The sequence below is a fragment of the Stegodyphus dumicola genome, chromosome 12 (genome assembly GCF_044657685.1).
Source record: "Stegodyphus dumicola isolate Sdum_Otavi_A_Nest chromosome 12, ASM4465768v1".
Classification (NCBI taxonomy): domain Eukaryota; kingdom Metazoa; phylum Arthropoda; class Arachnida; order Araneae; family Eresidae; genus Stegodyphus; species Stegodyphus dumicola.
Genome location: NC_140779.1, coordinates 81,900,449 through 81,927,601, shown reverse-complemented (window position 1 = coordinate 81,927,601; position 27,153 = coordinate 81,900,449). Strand labels below are relative to the sequence as shown.

The following is a 27,153-nucleotide window of genomic DNA, read 5'->3' as shown; positions in this document are numbered from 1 at the left end:
ACAGCGAACTCGATATATTGAAGTTGAAACCCTCGTTCAGTTATTTAGTTTGGGTTTAGCTGTGTTTTAATCGGATAATTTTGTAATTTCTGAAATTATCATTCGCTGAAATGTAAGTATGTGCATCATAAGCAAGCATTATGTAAGAACCATGATATGGATTAATTTTGAAATGACGCATAGAGCGACTTATAATAAGCAGCTACTGTTTGTAGAACGAAAAGGAAAAATACCCAAATTAGAGTTTTATCTTTCATATACAAATCCTTTAATTTAACATTAAAATAATTCTTTTGATTTTCACTTCGGTTAAAAGAAACGAATAGGTAGTTCAAGCAGTTTTGTATATCAGAAAGTCGTTATGCTGCATATAATACTTCCTAAATTAAACGAATCATGGCCGTCAGTAACATTAAAATCATCATTAATAATTTAAAATATAATTATTAAATAATTTAAAATATGCAATGGTATCATTCATTATGTAATTTCTGTTTTCTTATTGATTATTCATATTCTTCAGTTACGGTATAAGCAAATGTAGAAGTTAACAGATAATAATTAAAGATACAGGGTGGGGCAAATAGAATTGGCCCGGAGAACAGAGTTACTCTTCCGAGCCACTTTTATTTGCCCCACCCTATATAAATATGGGCGTTCATGGTGTAAAATGGATATGCTTGAAAAATCATGTAATGTTGTGTAGATTGAATTATTTAGATCACGTTTGGAAACCCCAAAACTCTCTCATAACCAACCTTTCATCCGGATTTGAATTCGGGTCGAACTATCGGTGAACTATCGGTATCGGTGTTTTACCATCCGGCCTTTGGTAGGCTAGGTGTATTGTTAAGTAGAAATCAGAGGCAAAATATGAACGATTTTCGTCATTGGGTGCTATTAAGTTTTCCTATTGGGTGCTATTATCTCATCGATAGTTTGGGTTATTCGTGTAATCATTGGATTGCATGAAAGCATAAAAACGTTTTTTGAAATTTATAGAATTTTACATTGCCTGGGGTGATTTTATTATAAACACAATTAGTAATGCAGAGTTCCGTGCTTTTATTATCATATAGGGATTACTTTCATCGCTATGGCAGCGACGTCTGTCAAAGAATCCAGCTGTGAATTTAGGTCACTTAGCGAGATTAACTGGAATAGGCTCTTTTTACGAAAACGGATTCAGAACATAAACCGCGATTTTATTGCGTCATTTGCTCTGTCATCGACTTCCCGAGAAGACATGATTATGACGCAATTTTCACTTAGCCGACGTTAATTGGCCACAAAGCAGTGACGTAGATGGGACCCATATACTTCCAGGATATGCTACATCCTTTTTCAAACAGCTATAGAGAACTTTTTTTTAAACACTTTTCCTCGCCTTCATGGATTGAGACAGTTTTAACATTCGTTAGGCACGTGTCTGAGTCTGATTTTTGAAGGGGGGGGGGGGCTCAATCGCTTAATGACCACTTTAGGTGTCTGCACGTGATGATGCTGAAGTTCGAATGGTCTGTATCTCTCTGTCTTACTGTACTTACTCCCAAGATTGATTTGCTGTATGTTTGAATTGGATATTGTAGTATATTAATGAAGTAAGCTGCGTGAAAAGTTAACTAAAAATTATCGATTACTAAACAAGTATGCTTCAGTGACACAGTGGAATGTAACCAACGGTTTATTTGGCACAATTTTATCAGGCCCAAATTCTGCATCTTCAGACCCTTAACCTTTTCAATTTGTGTCCGTAAATTAAATAGATTAATAATGCAACGCGAAAGTTGTTGCTTATGAAAACAACCCGACTGGCGCCATTCATAAATAGGCGCTCGAATAGCCTGCGTCTGTCGCCTACGCTTGGGCCGGACTCGAGCATTCAAATGTAATTGGTTTAATATCTAACGAAAGAACTGTTATGTTTTAATAAAAAAAGGAATACCACGATTTTCATAAATAATTATCTTGTTCTTGTAAATGTAAATATAAAGTGGAACGCGTACGCTAAACCTGCTAATAGATTATTGTTAGTTTATTCAAATATGACAAAACTTGTGAAGGCTATCTGCGTAAGGAATACCTCTGTTAAGGACTTTGGAAGTTGACTGGTATTCACGTTACACGCGGGGAAAACCAAGAAAACCAAACATATAACCATTCCGTTCTTCGGGGGCTCAAACCCTGGCTATCTTCCAGTATTCAATAGTTTTAACCATTCGACGGCTGTGGGATTACTAATAGGTTAATAAATAGTAATTTTTTAATATAAACGCATTCCGTAGCTGTAAATCAATGTTTCAGTAAAGAATTATAAGGCTTTCGTTAGTCCAAACAGATTAAAGACCTCTGAAATTTAATAATTTCATTCAGGCGTTGATTCCTGTAACTTGAGTAATCTTGGTGAGAGTTACCATACTTTTTTTAAACAAATGAGTGAGTTTTTCTTGGAAAGTTCCCTCCAAAACGCACCCAAGATAAATAGTCCTTTATGCTGTCATTTAGTTACATAAATAATGCTTATAACACGTCATTTATTATTTAACACTATTTATTTTTTCTTCTGGATTTATTGCATTAACTGACAGATTTCAGTTTTAATAAATAATTGTCAGTTATTAAAATAAATGTAATAATGTTAGGAACAGGCGTCTTTTCAAATAGATTTTTGACAGTTATATTTTTTAGAAAACCGTTTTCAAGGCATGATTAAATTCAAATCGACTTGTTTTCGAGAAATATCATTTTCCATTTCTCTACGCTGCTATGTATTCAGCAGCATCATGAACGGTGAAACAGGGAAACACAGGCATGTTCGTCGTGAGATTTCGCAGCTGTTTCGTGTGTCGTGACGTTGTTACGAGAAGCACCTGCTCGCATATCGCACGTATGCTAGGCTCATATTGTTATGGATCACGTTCCTGTTCTTAGCACCTTATTCTTCCTACCATACTGAAGCAGTTCCTGAAAATCATGCTATTGAATCCTTGTGTTTTTTTTTCCCTGTAATTTGATTAAATTGTAATGGGAATCACGACGCTCACGTTTATATGGGCTGAAATTACCAGCAAGAGCCCAAATTCATGCCGTAAAACGAATTGTTATTCAAGAGGTTTTGTTCTTAGTCTGTCCTGCAGCCGCGTGGGTAGCATTTTGACTGACTCCCGTGCGCTGTGTTGAGTATTTTGATGCATTGAACGTGTGCGATTTTTAATGGTTCATAAAGATTACAAAACCGAGGTGCAATATTGCCAGGGAATTTTAAAACCTAATTATTTTTACTTTAAAGAGAACTGTTTTTCATCAAAAAGCTCAAGCATTTAATTATAAATTTAACCGAGTTTGCTGACTATTTTCTTGTCGGGTAAAATTTTCGCACTTTTTTGCAACGATAAGACAGGTAACTGATCGATAGAACATACCATTTACAATGGGAAATTTTGTTTTTCTAAAATGGCTTGATATTAACTCTGGAAAAGTTCGTCGGGAGTAGCCTAATCCATCTGTTTTTTATCCATCTCAACACCGAGAGTATTGTGCAGGATGCACCTCAGAAGTAGATCGACAAAAGGAGAAAAGACACATACGTTAAGGCGCATTTAGATATGTATGATTATCTGAAAATACCAAGAGTAAAATGCCTTAACCTCGCAAAACAGTGGTAATTTGTTTCAAGTTCGGATCGGACGTACGCCGCAGTCCTCTTAAAAAAAAACCTTTCTGAAGAAGTATGAGTCCACTTCCTAAGGCAGGTAGCAGTTGAATACGCAATGAATCAACCAATCTAAAAGCATTAAAATTTTATCTTGGAAGCGGATTTGGTTTTTGTCAAGAAATTAAGTGAAATTTTAAATATTTATTTATTTTATAACTAAACAACAGTGAAATTTTAAATCAAAATTTCACTGCTGTTTAGTTATAAAATAAATAATCGATGGAACTGGAGCAGCGAAAAACGTATTTTAAAAGATTGTTTTTATTTTTTGGTTACAATAGGTTGTTTGGCTCAATGTATAAGTTTTGCTGCCAGCAATTGCAGTAGGTAGTAATTCCAAGTTTCTAGTATTTTCTATTTCATTACTCACTATTTTCACGTGATTGTTTTCTGAGACTCTTTTGTGAAATTTGATTGATGAATTAAGGTATACATTTCTTCTTGGCAATCTGTTCTCTTTTCCATTTCTGTCTCGATCATTAATACTGATGTTTTTCTTCTAAAGTATTTTCTTCAATTAAATATATTCTCTTCTTTTGTTGGCAGCAGATAAAGTTGTTGGAAATAAAGTAGCTTGGTTCCTATTGTTTGTGTTTATCTTCACATGCAACGCAAGGGAAAAATATATATATATAATCATCGTGTACATAAATTGCGCAATCTACCACTGGGGTGATTAATCTTAATACCGTTAAGTGTGTTTTAAAATTTTTCCCTCAAGCTAACTGCTAGATATGATTTAAACTTGCTCCTTGCTTGTATATTTGGTGAAAGGATCGCAGTTTTATATCTGTTAGCATTCCTGATTAAGTAGGCAATATTAAACATCGAAACCAACTATTAAGATAGTTAATGTTAATACTATAGGTGCTCTGTAAACTTTTGCATGAGCTTAGTTTCTAGATTTGATATAAAAATCTTTACTTGAACAGTTTTTTAATGTATCACAATGATTAGATCTTAGACCAAGTAGCAGTTTCTAAGCGCAAATTAAAACTGGAATTTCTTTTAAAATTTACAAAAACTAGGTATGTTAATTTTTTTTTTTCCAAATTATGTGATACTATCCACTTTGATTACTCGTATCGGCAGTCAGAGAATCATGCGAGGTAAATGAGAAGGGCAGCATGTTTTCATTACGCTATCAACTTACCGCCGGTATTCGTGAGAAGTCGAATGTCTTAGGCAGCGTCAACGTTAAAATAAGTTCTCTGCCACCTCTAATGGAAGGGGGGGAGGAGAAGAAAAGCGTTCATCTATCTCTTAACCCTTTCGGAAATAAATGAGCTTTGCCTCGGGTGACTGCTGAGCTATGTATCACGTAGTGTCTTCTCTTCGCTTGCAAAAGAGAAATTAGTTTGCTCCCTCCCGCTTTCTTACTTCGTGTCTCCTCCCCTTTAACAATCGTTCGTAGGGTTGTTCACCTGCATTGCGATGTTTTTTACCCGATGCTGATGACGATGCCCCAATCACCTTGACCCCATGAACCATAAAACCGGTTTACGCTAATAATGCTTTTTTATGTATACTTTTGGGTGTGTGGATAATGTGTATGTACACATATTACCGTATTTCAGTAATAGATGATGCATTGCTTGGCATTCAGATGTGTACACCAGGTATTTAGATGGATGGTTGGTATGTGTGGTCACACTGCGCAGTAGTTGCGTGATTATTATTTTTCTTTTGTGCAAGGGAGTGTGACCTTGTATTCGTGCCCTGTTTTCAAATAAATACTAGATGCACTGTATGATATCGAGGTCATATGTTGAAAATTATAATTTTAAAGTGAGAGTTAGGATGTTTTACGGGAGGCTTATGCTTCTGTAATGAAACTCCTCAAGGTGGTCACCTGTGACTGAAGGCCATCTGTTAAAATAGCCAGTATTTTAAAAATAGCATTTTCTGAGCTTTACTGAAACATCCTGGACAAAAGTTAGGTTAATAGATAGAACTGACATCTTCGCTGCCAAAAGAATTGAACATCAGTACTGAACGTTAGCGATAGCCAAGTGATTAAAACCGCTGAACACTGATAATTCTACTGTGTTTTATTCTCTAAAAATACATAGATGATGGCACTACGTAGATGATTTCGTGGTTTTTCTCATGCATAAATGAATGCTAGAAATGGGCAAAACCGCTCTTTAATGGAATCAGATCAGAAATGTTCATTTACTGAATTGAATTGTTTATTTTTTAATAGCTCACCACTCGCTAACAATAAATAACCTTGATGTACAAGATCGAAAAAGGTGGGTGACTCAAGAGCGATGAGCGAGGATAAAGTGAAGAGCGAAAACAAATCGGACCATTAATGGGATTCCAACCACCAACTCCCTGTACTGATTATTGTTTAACATTGGTTTTGAGATTCCCTAAAAGTTCCATTCTGTATAAAACTAACTGTAGAATTCTGAAATATAGAATATTCAAAAATAAAAAATAAATAAATTTTTAAAAAAATGAAAGATTTATCGTTAAGTTTTAACGTGCGAGGATAAACGTACTTTTCTCCTACTTTCTAAAATGGCAGTCGAACTTTCCTAGCACGCTTCTCAGTGGATGAAATCTTGACTTTTAATTTTTGATGAATTAAAACGTTTGTTCGCGCAGTAAAGTGAATCGGTTCTCTGAATCAGTTCGCGAGCAAATGATATATCTCTAGTAAATATGAAACGATTTGCAGTTGAAGGAATTACATTGAGGCATCTTTCTGCTTTGCTATGACTAAACGATACATTGAAATCCGATACAAATCGATTCCAAATTAGCTGAACTTCGAAATACTGGTCTCCTGTCTCATATTTTTGTGTGTCAGATCAGTCCAAACTTCTAACATGCTGTGAACAACCTGTTGAAAGAAGTCGTAGCATAATAGCTGAAGAGAATTTCGAATAAATATGCCGAAGAGTATACAGTTAAGGGAAAAAAATTCCAAATTTATTTTCGCATAATTTTTCACTCACGTCCTTCTATATGATGTTTTTGTTTTGTTTTCGTTATCAACTTCCTGTTTCTCTCAAGAAAATATTATTTGAATTTATTTTGAGAACTTACTTGTGGTTAAGTTCTTGTGGCGATGTCGAAATAAAGATTAAATCTGATTGTAAATAGATGTGAGCTGCCTTTGTTTTCCATTGATCCTTTTTAAATTAAATATTTTTTACTTAAAATAATGTTCTTATTTTCAGAACCAGTTTTGAGAACAAAAAGTTTTTTAAATGTGTCATTCTAGTTTAGTTCATTGTTTACTGAAGTTAATGACTTACGAGATATATTTCTTTGAAAACTGTTACCACCGTATTGTTCTATCATGGAAAAGATACTGATTATTTTTACGAAACAGTCCGCTAAAGCATTTTTGCATGCATATTTTAAGTTCATAGCGCATCAAAAAAATGTTCGGCATTTTATTATCATCCTATTGGAAAACCATATCTGATACTGAGGCATGCTGAAACTTACAGAAATAGTCCATCTCCACAGCCAGGGGAATAAACTAAATAATTAACAAAAAAATTACATTCCACCCTCCCTTTTTTTGGCCTGCGTACAGTTTTCTTCTCCCCCCATCCTCTCTCCCCAACCACTCCACCCTAATTCCTATCTCTGGCCTCAGCGTAAGGAGTTCGTAGTAAACGTAGTGAAGAACCTATTACATAGTCAAACGAATTCACGAATTCCATCCCCTTTCCCTCCCTCCATCGGCCACATCATTTACTGCGAAGTCTTTGGGCTCCTGCCTCTGCCATCTAAGGAAAGGAGAAAGAAAAAAAGAAATATGTATAAATAAGTAGATAATTTTAAAAAGAAAACCGGTTAAGTTGTTTTGTAAGGAGTTAAAAAAATGGCGAAAGAAACTGAATATCAAAAGCAGCCTCAAGAAGAGGTCATCGTACGAAAACATGCATGGCAGGACCTCTCAAGATTAGCGTCACATTTGCGTATCCTCTTTTTGAGAGTGTAGCCTTTTCTGTGGTGCTGTAAAAAAGTTATATTATGTTCAGGTAAGTGGTGGTAGTGCACGTCGCAGCGCTATGAGAATAAATGATGAGTAGAATTTTAAAGTGGAGATTTATTTCATTATGAGCTAATGTTTCCGAATCGGAGTGGAATGTGCTCTTCTTGAATGAGCTAAACTTATTTCCAACATCATCACAATTTAGCGAAGTAGGCAAAATGCATTATCTTGAGAACTTTGAGAAAGATGCAAAATATTTATCAATATACAAGTTTATGATTAATGCAATTTTAATGTGGGGATTTAAGTTGCTGCAGTACATTTTTCAGACACAAAAACTCTTCGATAAGGATTGGAAAATGTGAGATATTTTGTTTCGCTTCTGATGAAAAATAGATTGAAATCCATGTTATGTACCATGGTCAGCCGGGGAAAAGTACTGATGAAGAAATACGCGAAATTTATAGCTCTTGCAAAACTGATAAATATCTAGTTGGATTGAAATACATGTGGAAGCTACTGCTGTTTTTACTAAACCCACTGAAGTTATTTATTACTTTCTGTCCTAATGAAATATATCTTTACGATGGATTAAAACGATACTGTTAGTAAATAAAAGGAAATTGCTTAACAGCTGACTTTAAGCTCTTTATATTTTTATTTATTTTGTTAAAAGTAGCTTCAAATATCGTGGTATATTTTTGAACCACCGGTATAGCAAAATGTATAAAGTAATGATGTTTGTTTCGACTTTTGGGTCTTCCGTTTGGTAGTAATGGTTGGTAGTAATGGTTTTATGTGTTGTTTGCTATTGTAAGGGCGAGATCGTATCTAAAGGTCCCCTGCGTTACACAAGAATTGTAAAATATCAGACATTTTGCATGTAGGTGAATTAATGAGAAAAGCCTTCTTAAAGGTTAGATTTTATTTATTTAATTTTTTAAATTACTTTTATTATGACAACGAAAATAAGGATATTTGCCTTAAAAAGTGTGACTTTACCTAAGAATTTTTTAGGTAATTGGCATATAATTATTATGTGACAAAATGCCGTAAATCGGGAAAATGTCCGTGCAAACTCCCATTGTCACTCATTGCACTAAAAAAAACCTGGATGCAACTACCACTTTCCGGTTAAAAGCGTCGGTTTTTGAAAATTGAATAGAGACGCTGAAATAAAAATCTACTTAACTCCTGAATCATTACAAGAAATGAATAATACTAGTAACGCAGTGCAATACAATGTACATGTCATCGGTATTGAAATTTGCAAGATCTAATTTTTAGGGCTTTGATCATCTGCAGTAAAAGTGCACTTACTTTTAGTGTATTTTTAAGAAAGTCATACTTAGTGATGCAAGACAATATATCAAATACATTTGGGGATGATAGCTGCAATTTTTAATTCGCACATTTATGTTTCCTTCCTTTTTAGAAGTGTATTTAAATACCATCCCATTTAGCTTTTATGCAACAAAAAGGTAAAATTTAAATAAATGATATCTGCTGAAAACGAAATATAACTTTAAAATGTATTGTCCAAAATAGTATTTTCAACCAATATATGTATATATTTCTCATGTTCTATGAAAGATTTATTTTTAAGAATACACTGGGTTTTTTTTTTTTTTTTTTTTTGAGAGAGAGAGAGAGGCTGATTATTTCGAAACCGGCTGATAAGAAGCATACTTGAAAAAACTTTGACCGAGTTTCAATGTGAATTACTAACTAGACTAGACCATTACATCGTGAATTGAAATGTAGGAGACGGTTTTGAGAAATCAGCAGTAATTGGTTAAAATCACAGGGGTTCCAGGTTCTGCACCACAAATCTACTAGGAGGCCTCCGTAAAATTTAAAAGCTTCAGAACAGCCCATTCTGAGACACCTCGGTTAAGAACGATAGTGCAGTGAGTCAATAAATAGTCTTTCATTGTCGATTTGTCTTTTTTCAAGAGTCACAGCTGAAAACATGCTCGTAAGCTTTTTAATAAAAAAAAAATCATTGCCGATATTCTTTTCCATTAACATCATATGCTTAAGCATACATATCTTTATTTATGTATGAATTAGAAAGGCATTACTTTCTGCGAATCTAAAAACTTTTAACGTGTATTTGTAATTGACCTACATCTGGTTAGGTAGATAGATAAATATTAAATCAGAAACAGTAAAATAAATTATTTACGTTAAATTTTTGGCCCGTTAATATTATTAATGTTTAATTATTTAGATTAAGGGAAGAAAATATTTGTAACAAAAAAGTTTTTGTGGTTTTATATTATTATTACAAATATGTTACAAATATATTAAATATTATTACAAATTAAAATATATTTCTAAAATCAAGTAGCAGCTGAAATCATTCCACCGACTAGAAAATGTGTTTTTAGGCATGAGCGCTGCACCTCTGAGGCATGTGTTTCGTTTCTTTTTGTTCTTCACATTTTCTTCATAATTTATTGCATTTTAATTTATGATAGGTTTGCATGTTTGTTTTATCTAATATGTCTGCTTGTTGCCATCTAAAAAACGTGATGTTTTGAACGAGTAACTCCACATCAACTAATGCTTTAAAATCATGAACAGTACATTACAGTTTCAATGACTTAAGCCACTTGGCATGTAAAGATTGTACCCCACACCTCCACCATCCAGCTCATCCTGGATTCGCTTCACGGAGAAGCAGCAGGAATTGCGCAACAATACAAAACTCTTCCAAGCGAGCATCCTTAAGTATAGTGGGTTATTAACCGAAAAGGGAGTCTTAATCTCCCCCCCCGTCTTCGTATCTGGAAGAAAGGAGAAAGGTGTTGAAGGGGTTTGAAAATGAGAGAGAAAGTTGGGGGATGGAATTCTATCTTCAATCCCATTTTTTACATTAGATGCTTTGCGGCAAAAAAACTTTTTTTTTAAGTGCATTTAATGGAACGTGTTATTGAGGTTCAGGACAAAATGGCGCTGTTTTGATTTAATGTTACAGGCCGTTATTAAGAAAAAGAAAAAGAAGGAAAGAAAGAGAGATAAACTTAGATTTTTATACTTTTTTTTTCCTCCTGTTGAAAATGTAACTTTTTCTAATGCTCAGCTGTCATAGTCATTTACAGTTTTCTCCAGTAGAGAATTGATTGTTTTAGGTATCTTTGATGAACGGACTCATGTGCTGAAAAAAATGCCTGTAGCCTTTTTTTGGTGAATTTAAGGTCCGTGAATGGCTGAAAAGTCAATGGGAAATAGCGGAGTTATATTACTTGACATTTTTCTTTGCGATCAGTTTCTGTGGAATTTAATGTTTTTAATGTTATTTTATGTCAGTTGCAAGTTCCCTTTAAAGAAGTGCAGAAACTACCATTTTACCAGATAAATAAACCACATCATCAGCAAATCTGTGGAATGCTTGTGTTGCGATGGATGTGTATTATTCATGTAGGATTTTGATTCTTTCTTCCGTTGTCATTTTCCTGGCTTTCCTCTGTACAGGATTAGGCTTGAATAGCGCTTCTGAAACCATTTTAGGCTATACCTTACAGTGTCCATCATACTTTCTATGCATAGCATTTTATTTATATAGTCTCCTATTCTTTGCCATAACTGAACTATTTCCACTTATCGCATGGTACAGAAATTCAGGGTTGCAACTCTTTAAATTCTCTGGTCTTGTAATTCTTGACGTGCATAGAAGATTCGCGGTGTAAAACCTTTCAAAGATGATTTTTTGGTCTTTAAAAAGAATTTTTTTTTTGGGGGGAGGGGGTTGAATAGAACTACTCTTTGTACAATATTGCACCTTCGAAATGGGAATAAGCGTTGTTTTGCAAAGAGGAATTGAGTTGGTTACAGTATGAGTTGTTACTATAACATTCATTGTCTCACACCGTATGTCGGCATTATCTTAAATTTTGTATTAATGATTGTTCTGCATACGTTATCTTATTACATGATGCTTATAAAAAAATTAAAATGGATGAACTTTAAGTACGTCATTAAAAAGTATAAAGCTGTAAATGGCATGTAGAATACCTTTATGTTCAGCTTTCTGATGCATAATGTAGTAAATATGTCACTTTCAGTTATTGAATATGTCCCGTTTTAACAAAACCTCTCTACATCTTTCTCTACCACCCCCTTATTATTATTATTATTAGTTTAAAGGGGCTTTGTCCCTGAAGGACTATTGTTTTCGTTTTGCGATTTTAGGTTGGTTCACCATAAATATCCGTTTCAAACTGTTGCCACCAAATGCTAGAGTCCTGCATTATATTCGAAGAAATTAAATAATGAAAAATCTGCATAAATGTATGTATATTTCTCGCATTGTGATAAAACAACGGTACACAGAGCCATTGAATTTTAAATGACGTAATCCTACTGCAAATATGAGCATGTGAAGCCCAAATTTGAAATTTGTTTTATTATCGATTTCATATTTTGTAAAACTTTAACGAATTTTTGATTAACAAACTCAAGGATTTCAAAGCGAGCAATGGCAACATTATAAGAAAAAACATTTTTATCTGTGAGACTCTGTATCGGAAATTCTAAAGATATCCTCAATTTAAAACTATTTTGCGATATTTTGCTCTTGAACTGAAGAACTGAAATATGTGGTTTAGGTGCGAAGAACGTGATATTTAATAAATAAAGATAACATACAAATGTTAATAAAACGCCCCTTTGGACGAAAATTAAAATCTGATTTTTTTTTTTTTTTTTTACATAGCTTCATTGCCTTTGAAGCATTGAAAAGCATACAAAACAAAACTAATGTTTTAGCGTGTTTTTATTTCGATGTTGAAAATGCAGTTGCTGCAAATATTAACTAGTAAACTTTATCTAAGAATTTTTTCACGATCGAGGTATCTTCGTAGAGATTTATTTTATTTTTTTTTTTTATTTTTTATCAAGCAGCAAACTTTGCGAATTTAATATTTTAATTTAACCATATTACTGTTAGCATTAAAACTTGATTATTGTTTTCTTTAAAATGATAGAAATCTAAGTAGAATATTAACAGCACAGTTTACCTAGAGAAGCACAACGTACTCTCACAACTCTATTATCATTAAACTCTTGTTACAAAACGAAAGATTAAATTCAACACTTACACAGTTCCATCGTCATAACGTCTTACACCATTAGCAAATGTGGAAATCGAGCAATGTTAAAGGTACCGCACATACACACTTTTGAATAGCAAAGTAATTGCATAGCGAGGTGCTGAAGAAATCATTCGAGCAGCGCTTAATAAGTTGTATTTTAACTTCGTCGTTAACATAAACTTATATATTCGTGGATAAAACTTGTACTAAGTAAAGAATAAGTTTAAATGTTAAAAAAAGGGAAAAAAATCTGAAGGTTTCAGCTTTTTTTTTTTTTTTTTTTTTTTTTTTTAAACATTTTGTGTGTTACCTTTACCTTTATTTATTAATTATCATGTTCTTCGCACTTAAACCATGAAATTCAGTTGAAGATCAATATCGCAAAATAATTTTAAATTGAGCACATCTTAAGAATTTTGGATACACAATCTCACGCGATGGAGATAATTTTTTTTCTCCCTGTGCAACGTTGCCATTGCTCGCTTTGAAATCCTTTAGTTTGTTAATCAAAAATTCGTTACAATTTTGTTAATCAAAAACGCGTTAAAGTTTTACAAAATATTAATCGATAATAAAACAAATTTCAAATTTGGGCTTCCAGATGCCCACATTCGCAGTAGGATTACGTTATTCAAAAACGTTATTCAATTAGGTACCGTTGTTTGATCACAATGCGAGAAACACACATACATTTATGCAGATTCTTCATTATTTAATTTCTTCAACTATAACACAAGGCGATAATATTTGGTGCCAACAGTTTGAAAAGTGAAACGGACATTCAGAGTGATTCGATGCAAAATTGCAAAACGAAAACAATAGTCCCTCAGAGACAAAGCCCCTTTGGACTAAAAAAACTCATATTTTAATGTTTGCGAATTTAAAATTCTCGCTGTATCGATGATCATTTTCTTTCGAATAATCTTTGAGTTATTTGTTAATAAAAGAAGCCTATCATGTCAAAGACTCATTTGATTGAAATAGTGAGAACCCATTATGTTATGTTTTCTTGCATTCAAATGAATAATTTACTAAATTTTAAATCCCTTTCCATTGTCAAGCATTTTTTTTTAAAAAGAAAAGAAGCGGGGAAGCGATGTTAAGAATGAAAAGTCTCTAGTGTACTTTCCAATAGTGTTCAAGTCAGCTCACCAGGATTATGGGATTCTAGTGTGTAGATGGGAGGGTAAAATTTGGCGTTGCTTGATTGGCAGAGCGAAACGAACAGTGATGGATGGTGAGGAGTTGCAGATGAGGTGCTCTGTCGGGGGGGGGATATTCGAGGGATCATCAATTGGGGCTTGACCGTTGAATTAAAGATGAAGGCGCTACATGAGAACATTGTAACGTATTATGCTGCAATGAACGTGAGAAGTTCAAACTTTTATTGTATTCTGTGTATTTCTTGATAATGTGAGTTTGTTCTTTTTGTTGAGTGTGTGCATGTGTGTGAAGAGGGTGAAAATTTCTATATATTCTCTTTAAGTTTCGAAAATATTTTGAATACACTTTATGGGTTTGTTCACAGCAAATAAACGAGAGATAATAATGATAAATAGATTAGTTTTTATAAGAATGCCTGCTCGCATAACATGGTTATTCTGTTCCATGAAAATTATCAAAATTTATATTTTTTAAAATAATTGTAAAATTTGTTTAGAGTACATCGTAGATTTTAGAAGGATTACCCAAATTGGGATTCGTAAGTCAGTCTTTTAAGTATGATGAAATAAGTTATATGCTAAGGGCACTGAGGAAACCGTGAAATGAGAGTTCCTTCTTAATCTGTATGAAATTCTGTAGTTCCATAAACTTAACGCAAATAACAGAAATCTTTAAATACAAAGCAAAATATTATTAAGTGTTAGTGACAACGAAATTTTTAAAGAAATATTGAATTTATTTTGCCTTGAGAGTAGAAAAAAGTTAGGATATTATTTATATTTGGGAAATAAAAGGAGATCACTTTAAAATCGTTGCTCGAAAACAGTCATAGAATATTTTTTTAAATATTTTTATCCTAATATGTAAGCTGCTTGGAGAATAAATGAGAGTTATTTGACTTTTTACTTGTCCTTTGAAGGCCACTAGATTTTTTGAGAGAAAAAAGAATTGATTTTCGCACTTTGATCTTTACAGAACATTCGTTGCAAATAGGAGTAGGAAGGGTTATCATTTTTTGCTGTTAATCCCGCTGTGAGAGCGCGTGGCGATTTTGCTGCCACGTGGAGTAAATAACTAATAAAGAAGTAATTTATACATTAAGGAATTGTTGATTTTATGTTCTAAATGCAAATCCTTTTCCATATTCATACTGCGAATATGTGACTTTTCCGTTTTTTAATATATTCTTCAGGATTGATTCAAAGAATGTTACATCGAATGAATTACGAATAATAATAGATTGTGGACAGTTTCAAACAATTTTGATGAATGAGCATATTTTAGAAAGTTTGACGGTTAGATCTTTTTCGCTATGTAAATTTCGCTATGTAATTAGTGCAAAAATAATTTGTGATTAAGAAATGGAAATCGGTTTCGCACTTGTGAAGTTTTGTTGTCAGGTTTCGTTTTTTAAAAGCAGGTGGCAATTGTTTCCTTATTTTATAATTTCTCTTGAATGTCACATAAAGTAAATATTCGTTAGTTCTAGAATTGTTAAAGCTCTCATAATTAGAGTATGGTGAGGAACATTTTTACTACAGAAATTGGCATAATAAATTTAAATTTTGTCTTGCAACTGAAGGGAAAGTTAGATTTTAATTGATTACTCTGACTTTTTTTTTTTTTTTTTTTTTGTTTTTTGTTATTTTATCTGCTTGTAAATGAGAAAACTTAATGGTGGAAGTTAGTACTTTTATCCCTACCCTGTTTGAAATCCAGTTTGATTAAAATAGCTACCTACCATTTTCTCTATTTTAAAAATTAAATGATTATTTAAAAAATAAATTGGCTAATCAGATCAGCAGTAGTAATATCCGTCCTGTGTTTTCATCCCCTAAAGTGTTTTCTCATGTTTGTTTAGCTAAAGGAGGCAATCAGCTCCCTTTAACTAGTCTAGCCATCAAAGATCAATTTCTGTTATTCTTATAAAAGTCGTACTTAAAAAACTATTAACCAGGCCCACCAGCGGCCGATTGGTAAATTCGCTGAACATTATTAGTTCCGACTTAAGTTCGATTCCAGGTGAACGGGCTGGCTTAATGAGCGTTTTCGTGGTTTTATACATGTGTCACGTATATACAAGCCAGTTTCTGTTAGAAAGTCCTCCACGAAGGCATCCCTATCCTTAGGCAGATAGCTCATGAATACTTTGCCATACTTTAAAATAAACTAAACCAAACCAAGCTTCCCTCTAAAGCAACGTTTCTTAAACTGTCAGGGTTCGATTGCAACTCACTCAAGGGTTCCACGAAACTTCATTCACCCCCCATAACATTAAAAATATATATAGACAGCAAATGCGATATTCTCACGTCGCGCGAAATTCTGACGGTGGCGTCGGGAACAGTTTTTTTGTATTCTGCCGCAGCCGCGCTGGGAAATCAGCTCCAATACAGCTATCGGTGATGCCCGGTTCATTTCTTTATTGATCACTACACATGGGGATTCCCAAAGATCTAGAAATACACAGAATTCTCCAGTTTTAAAAATTCAGGGGGGATCTCTTATACTTGAATATAGAATGCCGAACATGATTTAACTTTTATTCGCAAATCTTAATATTAAGTAGATCTGCGACAGTAAAAAGCAGTGCTACTCGTTAAAATTTAAACTTAAAAGTTCTGTTTAGATACTTATTCTAAGAACTTTAGGGTTAATTTTGAAATTGCTTTAAGTGCTATTGCAAATAAATACTTAATTTATTTAAAATAATTCTCAACAGTTTATAGAATGTTGCCTTAAAAAACAACCCTATTGAAGTAAACCAGGGTTCTAAGATAAAAGTGGATATTAAAAAGGGTTCCACTTATCAAAAAGATTAAGAAACGTTGCTGTAAACGCTAAAATAAATTCGCCTTTTATTATCGACTAAGAGAGATATTTACGTCACATATCTTGTATTTGAAAATGAGGCTACATAATGGTAGTGGATTCTGATGTTTCCTTTTGTATCTTCGTTACCGCACATTTCGCACTTATAAATCGTAAATTTTGTTAATAAGTTGTTAAGCATGTCATATTTATTAAAATTCATTTTATTATTTTTGTGACTTTTATCGAACCATTTATTAATTTATAACTTTTATATTTAAATATAAAGTATTGCATATATTGTTACGTCAGATTTCCTTTTACGTATAAGTAGACAATGTTTCATTTTCATTTAACTGTATTTTTCCTTTGTGCTTTACAGATTTTATGCGGAAAAGAAAATCGTCCGGAAGCCTTAAGGATTCGGTGATATCGCAATCGAAGACTAAACGGCGGTCTTCCACATGAAAAACCAAGGACCCTGTACAGTAAAAAAGCGAAGAATTAGCTTCGCAAGGTATGTTAAACAACTCATTCTTAATTAACCAAATATGATTTTAGTTGATCAAATAACATATTGAGGTGTAAAAACGTTTATGTGGATTCCAATGTGGTAATAGAATGTGAATGTGATTCTATGTGGTAACTATTTTGATCGTCGAAATGTGTTCCTTGTGTTAATTGTGTAGTAGCAGCCAGTGGACTTGTCTAATAAATGACGTTGGTAACAAGTACTGCGCGTTATTTTTAAGTGATAAGAAAAAATGGAAGTCCAGAAGTAGCATTAACTTTTGTATGAGTACGATCTGGAACACATTGCAGCAGAAGTAAGTAGTAGGGTATGTGGCCATATGGCAGTCCTTCCATCAGAACAGAAAATCAGTTCTGGTTTCAGCGATTTCCGTAATCATAAGAGAGAGAACTGTAAGCCCAAAGAAGGTCAGGAAAACCTCAGAAATGCAAAAATCGAGGACCTGTTAAAAGCCACTGAGAGTGGGAAGAAGATTACTGTTGCAAAACGTTTGTAGCTGTTTGGAATTCATGGGATTGAAGTGCAGAGACGGACTCACGATATTGGTTTGGGGATTCATCGGATATTCTGAGTTAGACACTTCGGTATCACTTGGATAAAACGTTTTCGACGGATAAAACTGTCTACCATGGAGTGGAAATAACGGGAGCTAGTTAGAATTTCAGAATAAGAACTAATGACTATGTTCTACAGTGTGATGAAACTATTGAAAACTTCAAGAACTTTCGCTCGCTTACTTCTAAGAGAATACTATAATTGTCATTTCTTCACTTACTCAAATTCATTACAAAATAAAACGAGTGCACATGATGCAAGTCATCTTCATACTTATATTGAATATCAGTTCGAAGCCATTTCTTTAGATATTGAGGGAAAGTATGTTTCCAAAGGGTCTCGCATGCACTTTGCCAATGTAAGGAATTTAAAGCGCAGAATATCCGTCCGGCATGAATGTATTTATATATTTTTTTCATACGGAGGCTCTTTCAATGACATTCTTTCTGCAGGTTTTGTATGATCGAAAAGAAAATATTTATTAACGTACAATTTGGAAGGTTTAGATAGGTAAATTATTTCCTAGTTCAAATTGAAAATATCATCATTCGTTTAAAATAATTATCATAAAAGCATAGCTTGTGTAGGTTTCGGAAATTAAAATTACATTGTTTCCTTTAATTTAGTTGCCAAAAATGCACACGCTTAATGTACACTGCTCAAAAAAAAAAAAAATGGGACAGTGCTATATCTCCCGTTCTACTGGGGCGATTCACGAAATTCAAATTGCGTTATTCATGTCTCGAAAGCGCGACTTAGGATATATATTAGATTTATATATAGCACTATTCTAACATAGGTATTTTGACACAAAATCGGACTTTTTCTGGAATAACATACCAATTTTTTTACATATTTCGATTCTACGACTCCAATTATGCCAGAATACCAAGTTTTGTAAAAATCGTACGAGTAGTTTTGGAAATATTAGCTCTCAAAATTTTAGCTCCTCAATGTTAATTGAATTTGGCAAATATTTATTTATCTCTCTTTTTTTATTAAACCTTTTTGATTTTTTCTCTCACATTTCGAAATTTAGGTTCATTCCAAATAAAATTTACCCATTTTTTGTGTTTTATTTTTTAAATTTCTATTTTTAAATAATTTTTATAAATTTTTCGAAAAAACTTTTGAATTATAACCTATAAAATTTTTACCATCATCTTAAAGTAGGTGTATTTTTAAGCATATCCGCAAAAAATTAGACTTTTTTATTCAAAATTTTCTAAGATATACACAAATTTACATATTTTCGCGTTTTGAAATTTGGCATCTTTTTTTGAGCGATAATAACGCCAAATGTGGTCTATGGATTTTTGTTACACTGTATTGCCACAGCTATTTTTAAGCTTAAATTTCAAGTAAAATTTTACGGAGAATTAATTATATGACATTTTTTCCCTCAATGATGCATAATAAATAATTATTAATACTATATGAAAAGCTATTTTTATAAATAAATTTTTTTAGTCCAAAGGGATTTGAATTCCGAAGGACTATTAGTTTCGTTTTGGCATTTTGCGTCGGACGGATAAATGTCGGTTCACTTTTCAAACTGTTGCCATAAAATGTTAGAGTCCTGCATTAGAATAGAAGAAATTAAATAATGAAAATCTGCGTAAATGTATGTATATTTCTCACATTGTCATAAAATAACGGTACATAGAGTCATCGAATTTTGAATAACGTAATCCTCCAACGAATATGAGCATGTGGAAGACCAAATTTGAAATTTGTTTTATGATCGATTTCCTATTTTTTAAAACTTTGACGAATTTTTGATTAACAAACTCAAAGATTTCAAAGCGAGCAGTGGCAACGTTGTGCAGAAAAAACATTTTTTATCTCCAGAGCGTGAGTCTCTGTATCGGAAATTCTAAAGATATGCTCGTTTTAAAACTATTTTGCGATATTGCTGTTGCACTGGATCTTATGGTTTAAGTGCGAGGAACATGATATTTAATAAAGAAAGGTAACACACAAAATGTTAAAAAACGCCCCTTTGGACGTAATTTAAAATCTGAAACATTTCAGATTTTTTTTTTAATATTTTTTTTAATTTCTCTCTATTTTTTTTTTTTTTTTTTTTTTTTTTTAAATAAGAGTAAATTTTTGTATGAGTGAATTTTTACCTTCGGCGTTTTATCGTCTGCTACTTTACTTCGATTAAATCGAATTGTCTAAAACTGAGAATTTTCGTTTGATGTTTATTTGAATTTTATGACATTAACTGCACAATTTATTTCTAAACAAACTGATGCTTTTGAAGTGGCTGAAAGAGCAGCTGGTACTATCATCCATATTTTTAAAGCATAGTATATTTTTATAGAAACATAAGATTTAGAATAATCATTTTTATAAAAGTCAAATTATGATATAAATATACAACCCTCTAGAAACTGAATTAATGGAAGTTCAATGGTTATGTAGAAATGATCTGCAGCTACTTAATCGCTGGATAAGTCAGCAGATTCCGTGGACAAGTAAGAATAATTATATAAACGACACCCAACATTCTGAATTCAATTAACAACGAGGATACGATGTTTATTAAATGAATTCAAGAAGTTTTAAAACATAAAAAATCAACTCATTTTTTATCCTAAAATGTATTTTTGTGAGTAGCGTATTTTCATTATTCTGATTTAAAATTCTAATAATTCTTAAAATTCTAATTTAGAATGTAATTGTCAAGAACTGATTCCTAATCATCAGTAATATAATAAGTAATTATTACGGTTATTAATAAATCCTTCTTATAAAGTAATTGCAAATATTTCAAAAAACTTTCTGTCTGAATGCAAATATTTTTCTGTGCAGATATTTTTAATTTTATATTAATCAAGATTGCACACGATATTATTTATTTTCACTTCAATTCTTAACGTCAGTTCTAGTAGAAGTTACAAATCAATTATATTTAATTAAGGATTGGATTGGATTATTTAATTATGGCAAAGCACACGAGGGCTATCTGCCTAAAGGGAGGGATGCCTTCGTGGAGGACTTTCTAAGGCAAACTGGCTCGTATACACGTTACACATCGGGAAAACCACGAAAACACCCATGCAACCAGCCTGTTCGCGGGATTCGAACCTCAGACCGAACTACCAGTGATCAGCGTCTTTACCGCTCGGCCATTTGTGGGCTTTTATGAAATGGAAAGCGATAGCTTTATTTAAAATGATTGTCAGAAATACCAAAATGTTTCGAAAAGTTGGATACTTTTTAATATACTTTCAGAATGCTTAAAGAAAAAGAGAAGAAAAATAAATTTTTTCGTCAAATTTAGTATTTTTTTTTTTTTTTTTTTAAATTTAAAACTTTTCAATGTTATGATATTTGATTCTTGCGACTTCAAAAATAAAATATTTGACTAAAATATGAATAACATTTTAAGAAACCAAATGTAGGATAAAATTGTGTAAAGCAATGGGCACAATGATAAAACTGTTTAAAGCAGTGTATGCAAGTCATCCTAAGTTAAAATGTCGGTTATACATCTCTCTTATTTATATATATCTTTTCTGAACGGAACATTGAAAGGCGTGTAAAACTGTGCTTTACTGTATTTTCTCCTTTAATATAGTATGCAGTTTTCAAACTCATCGTAGTCTGGGTTACAAAGTATTCTTCCGAAAGAAACGCAGTTCAAATAAATAAAATCAAATTCTGGAAAATTGATATTAATAAATATATTTAAAATGCTCAGTTCGAAGAAATAAATAGAAAATTTTAAAACAATTATCTGAAGAGACAATGCAACACGAACAATTAAAATAAAAGTATAAAAATTTAAAAATTACCTAAAATAATAACTCTGACGAAAAATATATATAAAGAAAACTATTTAAAAAAAATAAACGCTGCACCTTTATTTACGCAGTTCGAATAGGTAAATAGAAATTTTTAAAACAGTTATTCGGGAAAAAAAAAAAAAAAAAAAAAAAAAAAAAACGTGCAACTTAAACAATTAAAATGAAATTCGAAAAAGAAAAAATTACTTAAAATAATAAGTTATAATTAAAAATATATAAAGAATATTATTTGGAAAAAAGGAACGATGGTGACTTTTTTTCCTTTCGTGGGAAAGGAAACTAGGTTGCCATATATTAAGAAGTTCGCCAAGTGAAATATTCTTGGCGAAAACTGACAAAAAAGTGCCAACATAAATTTGTGAATTTCTCCGTAAATTTCTCTCCAAATTTTACAAAATTTCATATTTAGGCGTAATTTGAGTCGTAGAATCGAAATATGTAAAAAAATTGGTATGTTATTTCAGAAAAAGTCCGATTTTGTGTTAAAATACCTATGTTAGAATAGTGCTATATATAAATCTAATATATATCCTAAGTCGCGCTTTCGAGACATGAAGAACGCAATTTGAATTTCGTGAATCGCCCCAGTAGATCGGAAGATATAGGACTGTCCCTTTTTTTTTTTTTTTTTTTTTTTGAGCAGTGTACATTAGTTTGTCTAGTACATGTGTTTTTCACACATGTATTGGACAAACTAATGTAGTGGACATTCCACTGTAACATGTAGTGGACTGTGAAACGAAAATTGGAATTATTTCTCTAAAGATGTATTTTACGTCAAAAATAGACAATGTGCTTTGTGAAAATGAATATATATAAAATAAAAATAGATTACTAGAATTATGCTAACATAAAGGTATATATGATCATGTATATATTTAGTGCAAACTTTTGTTTGCTTTCCCAGTAGTAGTAGCCCTTCAAAAAGCCGCGAAACAATTCTGAAAAATGCTGTGCCTGTTAAACATTCTCTCTATCTTTTGTTACTAAGTTATGCTTAGACTAATAAGTAGCTCACTATTTATATATATATATGTGTAAAAAATAATATTAGTATAAATATCTCAATATAAAAAAGATAAAAGAAGTGTATATATAATATATATATATTGAATTGTTTTAATCATTTCTTTGAATTAACTAATGTTAAAAAAGCAAACACTTTTTATTGTCTGTGTATTGGAAATCTTCAGAACAACTTTTTGCGAATTTTGCTTTCGACTGATACCGCATTAGGCAACTTTTCGCAGTTGGCAATGAAATTTTTCTAAGAGTTTGCTAGTAGTGGGAAAGTATCATTATATTCTATACTCTTCGATGAACTTGAATACTTACTTTTTGTCCTTTTTTCTTTCAGATTATAGAACATAGTTCTATCTACGACGGACGTTACGCGCCTGAGAGAATAAAATGAAAATATATGAATCCATATATTTATTTGTTGTAGAGTGTTGTACATCTTTCACTTACCTTTTCCCACCCTACTACAAGTTCAGTATTTGATGTGTACCTGTTTCATCCAAATATATTAACTATGGATGATCAAAGAAACTATTTATTATTTATGACCTAGATCTGTTGTATATTAATTGTTTATTTACTTTGTGAAAGAATTTATTATAATAATATTGCACTTGAATCTATTACATTTTCTAAGGGGCTTTTAATATGTCTATGTCTGCTTCGAATTTTTACGAAAGCTTTATTTTTTAATGCAGAAGTATTTTTGTATATAATAGTGTAAAAAATAGCTTGTGTAGCTTTGTTTTTGGCGTGGACAAATAAATTACTTTTTACCTTAACGTTCCTCAAAATTTGTAAATTAAAATACTTTTACTCGTATTTGCTCATTTTTAATTCGGACTCTTAAGTATTTACATATTAATAGTGAGGCTTGGTTATTTATGTATATTTAATTTTCATTTTTAAATGTAAAATACAAGAACATTAAAATTAATTTAAGGACGTTGCAAGCGTGTCATAAAAGAAAAAATAAACAAACAAAATAGAATGAGATAAATAAGAAATAAGTAAACAAAATAGAATGAAGTAAAATAAGAAATTAAAAATTTACATGAGAAAATTTTATTTCTAAACTTTTTAAATTTAAATTTTCTTCTAAATAGTTATTACACTTATTGTAGTAGTACTTTATTATTCTTTTTTCTCAGCATAAAAATAAAGTAGCTTTCCCTGCTACAATGTTACATGTAATTTTTCATTTTACTACGTACATATCACGTGTAAAACTTTCATTGCAGATACTAAATTTGTATTACTTTCATTAAAATATTTGAAAAAAATGCATACTAATGTTCATTTTTATGCATTATAAAATTTAAGAGAATTTTGTATGTCTAAACTTACGTGAATGTTATATAATTATTAATAATTAATAATGCGATGTAATGAGGGAAATATATAATAATAATAGTTGTTGACATAACTATTATTGTTATATATATTGCATCTATTAATATCATACTCAGTAATATTACTGATATTATAAATGCAAATTACATAACTCCTACTGATTCAACAATGTTGGAGATTCTTTTCATTCCTAATTCATTTTGATTTAGCAGTATTGTAAAATTGTTTCTACAACTTTACTGAAATTAAAGCTTTATGATACTGGAAGAAGTCTTATTTTATTACAGGATATATGGTAGCCAAATATGTAATTTTGCTTGTTAGATGAAATATTAATAATACAAGGTTAGACTAACACTTATAAATACGAGGTTCGAGATTTGCTTGTAGCGTCCAGGAAGACTAAAGCTTTCTAATACCATTGTATATTTATATTAATTTTTGAAATGATAAATCGGGGCAAGTGCAACAGAAACTCTTGAGTGAATCAAAGCTACGGGACAGCAGTGCAATGAACAAAGGGTAAAGTGGCCCACCAATCGGTTTAACTTTCTTGCTTTAACATCTGTTAACTTGGGATAAAGGTCTCAGCAGACTTGGTTGTGTGCGCACATTTTCACGCATAGGCGTAATGACGTCATCCAAAATCCGTTTTGTCTCTTAATACGGTGAACCATGATTTACATAGTCACCGGAAAGGTATTTTGAAAACAAATTTTTCGATGCATAATAAAGTAGGTTTTATCCATTTTATGTTTAAAATAGGCAGATTAATTTTTTCCCATGGTGTAAATGATCTTTCATACGTAATTAGATTACCTGTTTCTAAATCTATTTCTAATCTTATTGTATGAGATATTATGCATTCAACTATTCCTTTTTCATTCTAAATTTGTTTGTTTAGAAATAATTTTAATTCCTGAAATTAAATTTTTTATCGCTTTTACGCTTTCAAATTCATTGCATCTTAATGTAGTTAAAAAATTAAATGTCAGATGTATATCTTTGTTTTAAGAAACGAATAAACGGAAAAATACACTTACATAATTATTTTAAGTATTAATTTACTTATATCGTACAGAAGTAGAGATAAAATAATAATTGTTTGGCGTTTTTAAGATGTGTGTGCATCAACCAAATATCACATATAAATTCGTAAAATTTTGAATAATTTTTAATTTAACCTTTTTATAAATTCCAGATGGGTGACAGAAACCTTAAACATAATTACTGAAAGAAAGATATATGATTTATACAAAACGTAATATATCTGTAGTGTTGCCCATAATAACGTGTAAAAATATGCTTAAGCGTGAGAACCAGGTCTGAATCTAATCCTGTATTTATCTTTCATTGTGTTTATTTGTTCATTGTAAGAGGTACCTAATTTTTTTATTGTCAGCTGTACTTTTGCTAAATTTCAAACTCTGGTCTATTGGGGGGAGGTATATTGCCTTGATTATTTATTTATTTAATGCGTAGGAATGTGTTTTGAAATTTAGGTATCTCTGTTATTTTTTTCCTTAATTTATTATTTATATTTAATTCACATATTTCGTGTGTTTATAAAATTATCGGTGAAGTCAGTTTCAAAAACTAGATTTTTGTATTATAGAAATTTATATATTGTAGGTTGTGTTAATTTATTTTTCATTGTAAATGTCTTTTGAAATGTAATTAATTTATAGACTTCAGTTTCTTTGCTGTGAATATTAAACATCATTGCAAAAGTTTATTTATTTGTGTGTTTTTCATGTATTGCATTTCTTCATTCATACATAAAAGTGTAATTTTTTATTTAAATCGCTTTCCTGTATCGTGTCTGAAAGGAGTGCATTTTTAAATTGTGCTCTTTTTAAAGGAAATTATTTGTTAAAATTTCCGTATTAGTTCAGACTGAGCCACAAAATGATTACCGTATTTATTTGTTTAGTTTGCTTCATCATAAAAATGCAATCTAAAGAAAATTCAGATTGCAGAGTGGAACTAATGTTTGAGAAATTTCAGTAAATATTTTAGATAAAAACTCAGAAAAAATTTCTTGCACTGCAACGTAAATTTATATTTAAATGCTGTTTTCAGGACAAGCAATAAAAATATTTTTATCGTTTGTTTATTTCCATGTGGCGTAAATTACAAAAAGTTGAGAATAAACGAATTAGTAAGTTAAATGTATGAAAACTGGGTTAAATATTAACACCTTACAGACTTAAATATTTAAATTGTTTTCATTCGAAGTTGTAAACTTTGTTTTCATTCGAAGTTGTAAACTTGAGAGTTTATTTAAACTGCAGATTCAGATTAGGAGTGGAAGTGAGAAAAATATAATGCAAATAAATACGGTGATTTGTTTATTTTATATTTATTGTAGTACTTGATTTTCCTTCATTTGTGTGTGTGTGTATATATTATTTCCATTTGTAATTGCATATAACCGGTGATTTATATGAAGATATTTTAAGGCCCTTAAGATAAAAATTTTGTATCTAGTTTTTTACTTTTTTTCCGCGTAATTTTTCAACATTTTATATATGCATTTTGTATATAGCTAAAGATTTATTTATGGATCAGTGCTTGGCATTTTAATTGGATTTTATTGTAGTTTGATAATTATTGTAAATAAAATTTGATATCTATTCAAACTTGTATCTTTTTTTTAATTTGTGTTGACATATCTTTTCATTTGCATTTGCCTCCTGTGAGGAAAATAATAAACTAAATACGTTAACATTTTACTTGTATGTTCATTAATTTGTTATTATCTCTAAATTATTCATTAATCTTTTTATCTATAAATTAAATTACTTACCTGCGTACTAAAGAATAGCGTGCTTTATGTAGCCTAGCGTTAGAGAATACTTTGAAGAGAAATATTTAAAATAAATGAATAAATAAATAAAATCTCAAAACTTGCAGATTTTATATTACGCCCAAGGAGCATTCTTTTAACGTTTTTGTGTGTTAACTTTATTTTTTAAATATCATGTCCTTCGCGCTTAAACCATAAAATTCAATTCAAAAGCAATATTACAAAATATTTAAAAGCAGCATAGCTTTAGAATTTCCAATACACAGTCTTGCGCGCTAGGGATGAAAATATTTTTTTTTTCTTACAGTGTTCC

At 31.4% G+C, this 27,153-nt stretch overlaps 1 protein-coding gene across 1 annotated transcript in view; it reads left to right on the top strand.

Annotated features, from left to right (window-relative positions):
• Window positions 1-26,673, top strand: part of LOC118186887 (uncharacterized) — a 37,105-nt gene extending 10,432 nt beyond the window's left edge. The window contains exons 2-3 of the mRNA XM_085806650.1: window positions 17,136-17,270; window positions 23,016-26,673. Coding sequence (XP_085662776.1) covers window positions 17,136-17,221 — 86 coding nt within the window. The 3' untranslated portion in view covers window positions 17,222-17,270; window positions 23,016-26,673. The remainder of the gene's footprint in view (window positions 1-17,135; window positions 17,271-23,015) is intronic.
• Window positions 26,674-27,153: the final 480 nt, after the last annotated feature.